Below are 10,963 nucleotides of genomic sequence, written 5' to 3'. Positions count from 1 at the left end.
TTGGACGAAATAACTGAAGATTTCATTCAAAGGATTATCCTCCTCCATCAGATGCAATAATATGTTCAATTTCTAAGATAAGTATGCAATAATATTGTAAGTTGGGACTGCCAAATACAACACTTTTAGTACTTATAGGTAGATGATTTCTCCTTCTTGGAGATTAATAGTTCTATAGTTAAGAATAATTAATTGCTCACTGTTAATGTTACCTTCTCTCCCGCCCCCGCGCGTCCTTTTGATAAAAAGGGCTATGGAAAATGGAGAATGATGAAAAATGGAAAAGAAACGGAAATTTGAAGGAATGGAAAAATTCTTATTATATACTTCAGTTGTTTGAATAGAAAAGTGAAAAATCTAAGGAAAGAAAAAATTTTATATAAGTTTAGCTATTTAGCTTTTTCATTCTAACAATTTTTTTTTTTTTTTTTTTTATACGTGAAGAGATTGTTTCGGATAGAAAACGTATTCGTTAATTTTTTATTCATTTTGGATGAAAAATTCACCTTCTAATTTTCCATCCATTCTTTTTTCCTTCCTAACCAAAAAACTAACCTTTATTTTTTTTATTTTTATTTTCTTTCCACTTTTTCATCTATCTTATACCTTCCTTCACGTCCAAAAAAGAAAAACAAAGAGAGAGAGAACCTTGTAATAAGAAATTAATATGAACTAGGACAATAATGGATAAGAAAAAAAATATCAACAAAGTAAATAGAAACAATCATTTATCTCATGAAGTTGAAAAAGAAAAAGCCGGTTAATTGTGTTTGGCATCCTCCAAACGTGGATGGAGCGTTGTCAGATATTCAAGAAGATGCGAATGAAGGATTGGTTGTTAATGATGATAAAGGAAATTTAATGGCAGCTTTTGCAGAGTCATTCTGTTTCCTTTGTGCATCATAAACTACTGAGTTGTTGGCGGTTAAAAAGCTTTACAATTTTGTTTGCAATCTGGTTTTCGAGGAGGCGAAACTATGAGTGATTTAAAGACAATATTCTCTATTATTAATGATAAAAACTTTCTAAGTTATAATTGTTTACTTGTCGAGGGGTATTAAACATTTTATATATTGTTGGGATGGGTTTAGGGTTTCTTTTGCTCATAGAGAAACAAATAGAGCTGCTCATAAGTCGACTAGACATATGTAACTTTAGATTCTTCGGAATCTTGATTGGAGATTAGTCCTAGTTGGTTAATAAGTAATCATCACAATGATGAAAAAATTTGATATGCTTCTTAACCGATGAAAGTTTTGGTTCAAATAATAGTAATAATAATAATAATAGAAACAATTTGTCCGATGACATTTCGATAATAAAAATCATTATTTTCTTAGATAATGATTTAGATCATCCATTTTTTAAAAATATAAAAATAAAAATGAAAAAATGGCATGCAATTGCAAAATATATGAGAATCATGTTTTAGGAATTTTCCATTCTTTAATCTTTCTAATATTTGTTATTAATTACTCTTTATTGATGCGTTTGATTTGTAATACCATATGTAAAGTTTCTCTGTGTATATATATCTATATTTTTTTATTTTAAAAAAAAAAGCTTTATAAATTAACAAGGATTTAATTATTTGAAGATATGGTTCACTCTAGAGGTGGGTATGGACTGGATTTGTTCGGTTTTTGATCAAATCCATACTGTTCGGTTTATATAATATAAAATTCAATCCAAATCATTAAAAGCTTTAAACTTAAACCAAATCAAACCATTTATGATCGATTTTGTTTGGATTGATTAATCGGTTTGAAATTTATGAGTCTATTAATATATAATACAAATTAAAAATCTTTCAAATATAAAATATAAATAATAAATTGTAATTATCCAAACATAAATACATGGTGCGGATCATGCGGTAGTGCCGAGTCTTGAAAAGCAGAGAATGAACTTAGTGGTGGACCTGGTGGTGGTGGGGGCAAGCATGTTTAGGCCTTCATATTTTCATTTGGGAATTGAGGATATGTTACAAAAATATTAAAAATTAATATATAAGAATAAAAAATATATAATTTTTTAATTTATAATATATGGTTTGGATTGGATTAAGTTAGATTTAATTTATATCTTCAACCCTAAAGCAATCCAATCCAAACAATTTTTGATATTTTTTAACACAAATCAATTCAATTTATATAAAAATTTAATTTAAACCGTTAAAAATAATTTGGATTGAACGGGTTGGATTAGATTTTGCCCACTCCTAATTCACTCTTTTTTTCCATCTAATTCTTAACAAATATGAAGCAATTAAACAGTCATCACCTACAAATATAACATGTTATAAATATAACATGGTTTAGTTGGTGATGATTGTTTATTATTAGCATATAATAAAATACGACAATATAAACAGTGGTTCCCGTCAACCGTCAACCGCATTGATTGGAACAGAAGAATGTGGAAGCAGAATCAACTCAATTACCCAAAGAATATAACCATTCCAATCCAATTTCATTGGTTTTGTTAGTTTGACTCTTTTTTTTTTTTTTTTTTTTTTTTTGGAGTGCTGGAGTGGGGAAATTAAGGTGCAGCCATAATTATGATGATAAGTACAATTTGCTTATTTCGTAACAGAACTCCATGGACTCTCTTAGGACCTCTGGTTTAGAATCTCGAATTTGGGGTTCCAAATCCTTACTTTTTCGCGGAGATATCAATCACAAATCCATCACGTACTGGCTTCAAATCACCTTTATTTGTTTATTTATTTATTTATATTTTTTTAAAAAAACATGTGAAGTCTAGGAGCCGATGATGTCCTTGGCTTTTGGAATGCGCTAAAAGGCCCTTTTTTTTCTTCTTCTTTTTCTTCTTTCTTTTTTTTTTTATTTTTTTATTTTTATTCTTCTTCTTCTTATTTTCCCATTTTTGGACCGCTTTCTGTGATACAAAGTTTATTTACTTAGTTATTTATTTTTTGGTAAAAAGTTTATACAGATATTCTTTTTCTTTTTTCTTTTTTCTTTTGGTACTGCGCTACGAAGTTTATACAAATACAGAAATGGGTTTTAGTATCCGAAGGTTTTCCATTTCGGTGAATCATGTGTGGCATATATAAAAACGCTGTTTTTTCTTCTTTTTTAATTATATAAAAACACTGTTTGTGAGACCATCTGTTTGTATAATAATTTTAGACTTTATTACATGGAAAATTCAACATAGAAAGAATTAGGTAATTCACTTTTGGCATATGGGTGTTTATGCACTTTTGACTTGCTTTGTATTATTACCAGAAAAAGGAAGCAAGTCAAATAATGAAATATTTATCGTCCAAATCAAATAATGAAATAGTTGAATGGTAAAATTAACGACGTACAAATTTCAAACAGTAGAGACCATTAATATGTATAGCCAACAGCTTGAGTCCTATGAGGATGGGTTTGTAGGAGACATGAGTCTCTTTAGGCTCTAAATTAAAAGGGTCCATCAAGACCAGATGTGTGGGGTAAAAATAATCCAGTAATGTTATAAGTCTTTATGGTGATGATTATTATAGAACTATTCTGCATTCACCAACCAAAAAAAGAAAAAAAAAAAATTATAGAACTTTTGTTACAATTGTTGTATTCCTAAAGTTGTTTGGCACTGTTGGCCCTCACCGTCCACATGGCTTTTAATGATCTGTCTTTCAACAAATTTCTTTTTTACTTGCCTTTTCTTTCTTCTTTTTTTTTTTCTTTTTTTCTTTTTTTTTTTGAAAATTTTTATAAGATTTGAATCTCTGATCATGCTCATGCATGGAGATTCTTTTCTGCTCCCCTAATATTCGCTACTTAGGATTGTACTCAACCTCAGTTTGACTATTTTTCTTTTCCTTTTTTTTTTTTTTGGGTAATGGACTAATGAACCACCATAGTTCACTTCAGGCTTGGTAGACGCTTGCCCCTACTATTGTGTGATAAGGTTTATACTATTCTTCACCCAACTCTCTTAAATAATAATAATATAAGGTTTATACTAATTTTCACCCAACTCTTTTTCCTTAAATAATAATAATAACATCCTAGCCATCAAAAATTCAATTTTACATGGTCATAATATGGCAGGATCATCTGTCAGAAACATCGGATCACATCACAAAAATATGCATCGCTTTCCGAGTTTCGTACACTAACTTATTTTATTTTGTTTTAAGTTTTCCCTTCGTTTGAGCAGAGCATAATTGGTCATAATACCAATCTTATACGATTTGTCTTAGCAAAAAAATAAATAAATAAAATCTTATATGATTTGTCTCTTGGTTGATTCATTTCAACCAAATTCGTAGCAAAACAAAAATAAAAAATGAAAACAAGGTGGAGAACATATGCCTTCAAATGGGAAATATGGACTAACGGGCCCAGTTGGCCCAAATAGCTCATATAAATAAGATCCATCTTGTAAATTAAACTTGAAAAATTTGGCTCAATACCCTTATAATAAAAGGTTTAATAAAAAATACCTCTTTTTCTTTAAACTTTTTTGGTTTATCCACGTTGTTCTCAATATTCCAACTCTACCTTTACCCAGTATCCCACCTACCATATTTCGTATCTAATTTCCCTTCTCTCTCTCTCTCTCTCTCTCTCTCTCTCTCTCTCTCTCTCTCTCTCTCTCTCTCTCTATTTCTTATCTGGCTTTTTGTTATTTTATTTGATATTTCTTTTGCTCCATTCCATTTCCTTTTCCTTCTTCTCCACATGATTATTTTCCCTCTCATTCTCTCTTTCTCTAGGATCCATTTCCTTCTTACAATAGGAGCTCTTAAATTCTTCCAGCAACTTCTTCCCTCTCCCGGTGACTTTTCTTTCTCATCTTCACGGCTTCGGTTATCTACAAAACTTATTAGTAGGGAAAACGGTGGTCGGAACCTATGCCATGTCAACACAACCCCTTTTTGCAATCTTCCCTCAAACCTATCCTCACTCACGATACGTGTTCTTAGGGAAGATAACAAACCAACCACAGCAGGTAAGCATTGCCCTTTTTCCTTTCATCCCTTTTCGACTTTTTTCGATTTAGAAATTCTGGTCTAGTTTATACTTTGAATGCATGAATAAGGAGATAGTATTATGTTTTAGAATTCCATCATTATCATTAAGCTGTTAAGTAGAACATGTTTTTTGCTAATGGTTATATGGAAAGCTTTGGTGCAGCAGAGGTGAGGATTTTTCTTCTGGAAGTTTAGCATGTCATTCTTTACAATGACCCACTAACAAATTTTTTCATCAAATGTTAAAAAGTTAACCAAGTCTTTTTTCATTAGTTTTCATTATATTATCACTTTGGACCTGGACTTTCAATTAATTTATGCTCGCCCTTCGAACCTGGACTTCGTCAGTGGATATGTTTCACAACAGGGTCCTATAGATTTGGTGGCTAATTTTCTTCTGTTCTAGTGTTTAATTGGCCAAATTTCATATTCATTATGTGCTCTCTTTTATATTTTCTTTTTAATGCTCATTCTTGATGTGATTTCTTGAACAAGCTATTGGTACTTCAAAGAGGCATAATGAATTAAAGAAATTGTTTTCCCTGTAAAGTGGATACAGTAGTCAAACAGAAGAAGAATTTGTGAAAGAACTAAAACCCTAAGCAGCCTTACAAGAAAATACATTTTTCATTACTGTTATTATGATAATAAGTGTTATTTATTAAATCTGATTTCCATGTTCTGTGAGGTTTTTGTGTTCCTCAAAAGGTGTCATTTACATATATTCTATACAGGGGAAAGATGGGCGCATCACATCACAGGTCTTCAAAAAGACAGGCAATACAGTTAAAACCTCCATACCTTATGGTAAAATTGGTTTTCAAAATCTTTTTATTTTGCTTTTATCTTATGAATACACTTATTTATATGGTGAAAACTGACACTAACTTTTGTAGCTTGTGCATGTATGTTTCATTCTAATATAAAGAGAAATCTACCTCTTATTTTGTACATGTACTTTATCTTATATTTTGTTTCTCTTGGTTATTTATTAGCGTGCATTTCTTCCTCCATATTCGAAGTACAATTTGTTTGTAAGTTATGTCCTGTGTCCACTGTCTTCTTAGTGTTTACTCCTTGAAATTTATCTTTTAAGCATATCTTGATTTTGCAGCCCTTTTTTAACATGTTTGGATATGGAGGACCTATTGCATTTATGCATTTAGCTAAGTATGAGTTGCTTAATTTGTGTCCTCATTCTGATTGAATATTTCTAAATATTTAGTTTTACCTTTTTTCATTTCTTTGCCCTATTCTAGGCATGCTCTTGTTTCTTCAAAGACAGAGACTGCCAAGTAGAATGCTTGATGCAATGTCTTGAAGTAACACATCAGAATACATTTTTCTGGTTGAGTTGTTGAAGAACTTTTTATTTTTCCTTTTTTACTTAATCATGCTTTTCTATTGTCTGATAATATTAATTTTAAAAGTCAAGATGTTCATCCTTTTTGTTGATTGATAATTTAAGTTTCTTCCAATGAGTTATGGATGCATTGCACTTTATGTGATTAAAAATAACCTCAATACGTTGTCTTCCAAGGTTCCTACACGAGCTACTATAATTGGCTACTGCACAAAATATCATATGCATCATTGTGGTATATATTCATACAAGTTCTTTGACATTAGTAGGAAGGTTGAGTGAAATCCTTTAATGAGTACATAGAAGAAGGAATTAAGCAGATAACCTTGAAGAACTATACAAGAAAATTTATGTTGTTGTCTGTGCTGATCCCACAGTGAAGAAATCTGATAAGGAACCACCCAAGGGCACTATAAACGTTTATGGTACACTTCCCTATCACCTTTTTGATTAAAAATTCAAAACCCACCACTTATTGGTGGAACATTTTCTCAAGACTTTACAATTTTTTATTCCTATTTCATTTTTTGGCTGCAAACCCCATTTTAGGTCATTTCCTTTTTTTTTTTTTTTATTGTGAGCAAAAACTAAAAGAACCATAATAATGGTAGTGAACATAGAAATGATAAAAATAAACAATAAGCATCCCATTTACTATTTCATTCTTGTTAAAACTATATGTTTTCTTAAAGCTTAAATTTTTTATGTTGATAATTATTTAATGTTAACTGGTCTTATGTTTGAATGTGCTTAACCTTAAATAATGTTGTCTAGCAAAGAAAATATTTAGTTTAAATCCTAAGCCAATATCTACATATGTAATTTTGTCTAACATATATGTTGTACTTGGGAAGTGGAGTGAGAAAATGGAAGTGAGGAAAGTTGAAGATAAAAAGTTGAAGCTCTGAAATTTGGCTTCTCATTCTAAAGGGGAACTGAAGAAGTAATAGAACTCGACTATAAAAACTATTGTAAAATATTTGTTAAGGCTGTGAGTGTTTGCAGTGATGCCTTTTAATGTTTTCTCCAAAATAGTTTTGTCCTACAAACAATTGGAATTCTGAAGCTGTTGTTAATTAGATTTTCTATATCTATTCTTCAAGTTTTTGAGTCCACTTTCAGCTGTTCCTTTGGTAGCTTTAGTTGGATTTGGGCTCTACGAGTTAAGTTTTCCTGGTGTAGTGTTATTCTGCAGCATTAATCATGGTTTACGAAGTGAATTGTTTAGCGATACTGTTTTCAGTGCCTTTCTTTGAGTTCTATGAATGAGTTTTTTGATTTAAAGTATTTGCATTCATACCGCTTCATAACACTTAATATCCAATGTAAATGCACTTTGTTTTTCCTTTATTTTTTTTGTATCGGCATGCATTTTTCTTTCTATTTTTATTTATATTATTATTATTACTTTAATATCTTTTATTCAAGTAAATTATTCTTGTGTCAAAGAGATACTTCACAAATATTGTTCTCCATCTTCTTTGTTGATATTTTTTGTATTTATCCCCTTCTAATTTAGTCATTTCTCATACATGTTTGTTGATTTAAACAGTCCATTGGGGCTTTCATTTATTGATTTAACTCAAACTCTAGTTATGATGTTGTGGAATCATTTCCCTCTGCACTTCATGTGAAAAGATGCAATGATAGGTTAACGTATGATAATAATAGAAAACTATGGGAGCTGTGCAAGGAAGACATTTTATATGAGTTCCTCGGTTTGGCTGCGAATCAATTATGCTTTTTGGAAGTTAGCCACCACTATATTATCTATTGTATTGACAAATACACACACATTAAGGGGAAAAAATCCAAGAAAAGATATTAGAAAACAGGCAAAATCACAATGAATGTAAAATAAGGTGTTCATATGAAAAAACGAGTAAACCAATTGAAATTGCACAAATAGATATCAACATTTACATGCACTTCAAAATTTAGATGTTGCTTTTCCTCATGTCATCATTCGCCAGACTAAAAAATTTAGATGTTCTAAATTTTGGAGGTCCATTTGGTTCCTATTAAAGTAGTGCAATAGTATTATTACCTATATTCTTCTTGTTCAGTTCATATTTGCTGACCTTCAAATTAAGGTCAACATTGAGTCCCTTTCATTGTCGTATATTTGTACATTCTACACACAGGGAGTTGGCATTTTTATCTCTGACTTGGTTGGAACTATTAATGGATCCTCATTATCTGTATAACAATGTTCAAATTAATATCTATGCTTTATCTTTCTACTTTATTTTACCGAACCACAGAATTTCCACCTTTATCTAAGAACCTTTTTTCTCCTGTGCACTTAATAACTAGTTTTTAGGATTTTAAAAATTAAACAATTTATTTGTCACATGTTCTGAAACATTGTTAATTTTTAAGAAATGCTCAATCCTTCCTGCTATTTGTTATGTGGGATGAACTTTTTTCTCTTTAGGGTGAAAGGAACTGATGGAAGATTATTCACTCAATTGTATTTGTGTTGTCAGCATATTATGGTATCATGAAGCTCTTTCACTTTAGGTTTCTATTCAAAATTTTAAGGACCACAAGGACCACAGCTGTTGTGGTTTGGATTATTGATAGGTCCATGGTAGGAGCCGCATTTGATGATTATTATCTTCTTGGGGACATATTAAATGTTTTATATGAGAAGTCTACTTGCTGTTGATGTTTTATGATATCTAAATATCCACAGTTATAGTCTTTAGTTAACTTTTAATGCTTTTATTATGTGATTACTATGTTTAATATTATATTGATTGATATTATATTGGTTTTGTTATAATTTAGCAGTTTTTTTTCCTTGCGTTAGAAGGCATGGTCTGCTATAATTATCATGAGGAGGAAGGGCAATACTAGAGTTTGTAATGTTTTTGAGCTGTTTTGTTTGTAGACATGATGGAAGAATTAATCAACAAGGGGTATGAACGTCGAAATAACGCAGCTGCAATGCAAACACTTGTTACTAATTGGTTGGAAAATATCATGCAAGAGCGCTCAAATAATGGCAGAGGCTTACGTGTTGTTCCATTGAACTTATACGAGTTTCAAATTGTTGGCTATGGCATGTTCGTTTGAGTAGTCAACTTAGAAAATAAGACATGCTCATGCAAGGAATTCAACATTGATGGATTTCCTTGTGTCCATGCAATTGAAGCATGTAAGCATCGACATATTTCTCCATATATCCTTTGTTCGGTGCATTACTAAGTTGACTCACTCTGTGACGCATATTCGGAAACCATATATCCACTTGGAGATAAATCTCAGTGGCATGCTCAAGATGATGTCATAAACCAGCTTGTACTTCCACCAAAAATTGGCAAACAGTCAGGAAGACCAAGAAAGAAGAGGATTCAATCTCAAGGAGAGGAGCATCTTCAATATAGATGCAGGGGATGCAAACAGATTGGTCACAGCAGCCGATCATGCTCAGCCGCCGTACCTCTTGATTGCACTACCAACCAACAGCACCATTCAACTGAAGGACCATAAATTGCTCTACGCTATATTAAGCCAATGGGGGCATGTTATGCGGTATTCGTGTGTTAGGCAATGTAGTAGGGAATGCAATTAGTAGCTCAACCGCTAACATGTGTTTTGGCATAATAGATGTTGGTTTTACGTGTTGCTTTGTTGGCAAAGTCATCCGTCGTATTGTGTTCTTAAAATATCATTCTGTGTTCAGTTTTTTGTAGGTTTCTTACTGTTTCATGGATGCTATTACTACTCAATGGTAATTACCGATGCATCATCGGTAATTGACATTTGTCCACCATTGTAAAAAAATCACCACAATTCCATCCGACAACTTCAATCGTGTGTGTTTCCACGGAGAATATGCTAAATCTAGCTTTATTAATGATAATTGTTGACAAAGTAAGAGAAAAAATGACATTAATAAGTGAAAGCATTCAATTTGTAGTTGCTGAAAAAATTATCGTAGGTTTTATCGGTAATTACCGAAACCTCTATGGTAATCACATTTTACCAATTTTTTGGCCCCCACAAGTCTCTTAATGTGTGTTAAATGCAAAAAAATGCAAAATATACATTTTTCAATGATCCTAAAGAGAAAAAAACTCCAAAAGTTTTGAAAAAGTTCTCAAATTGGCATAAAAATTTGATACCGTAGGGCCTTCGATAATTACCGAAGAAACCTACCGTAATCAATTTATAGTTGCTGGAAAAATTACGATAGGTTTCATCGGTAATTATCAAAACCTCTATGATTATCACATTTTACTAATTTTTTGGCCCTCACAAGTCCCCTAATGTATGTTAAATGCTACAACATGCAAAATATACATTCTTCAATGATTCTAAGGAAAAAAAAAAACCCAAAAGTTCTAAAAAAGTTCTCAAATTGACACAAAAATTTGATTACCGTAGGGCCTTCGGTAATTACCGATGAAACCTACTGTAATCAGTTTAAACTTGCTGGAACATTTATCGAAGCTTTCATCGATAATTATCGAATGCCTTACGGTAATCACATTTGACAACTTTTTTGGCCCCTATAAGTCCCCTAATGTGTGTTAAATGAAAAACATGCAAAATATACTTTCTTCAATGATCCTACGGAGAAAAAACCCCAAAAATTC

General features: G+C 31.5%; 1 protein-coding gene across 1 annotated transcript; it reads left to right on the top strand.

Moving 5' to 3' along the window:
- Nucleotides 1–4,575: 4,575 nt before the first annotated feature.
- On the top strand, nucleotides 4,576–10,157 carry LOC107423626 (uncharacterized). The gene is made up of 3 exons (XM_060813855.1): nucleotides 4,576–4,971; nucleotides 5,728–5,800; nucleotides 9,253–10,157. The coding sequence occupies exons 1-3, from the start codon at nucleotides 4,879–4,881 to the stop codon at nucleotides 9,435–9,437; spliced, it is 351 nt and encodes a 116-aa protein (XP_060669838.1). The 5' UTR covers nucleotides 4,576–4,878; the 3' UTR covers nucleotides 9,438–10,157.
- The last annotated feature ends 806 nt before the right edge of the window (nucleotides 10,158–10,963 follow it).

The sequence above is a fragment of the Ziziphus jujuba genome, chromosome 1, assembly GCF_031755915.1.
Source record: "Ziziphus jujuba cultivar Dongzao chromosome 1, ASM3175591v1".
Lineage (NCBI taxonomy): Eukaryota > Viridiplantae > Streptophyta > Magnoliopsida > Rosales > Rhamnaceae > Ziziphus > Ziziphus jujuba.
Note: the sequence above shows the minus strand (reverse complement) of the source record. Positions and strands in the feature narration are given on the sequence as shown.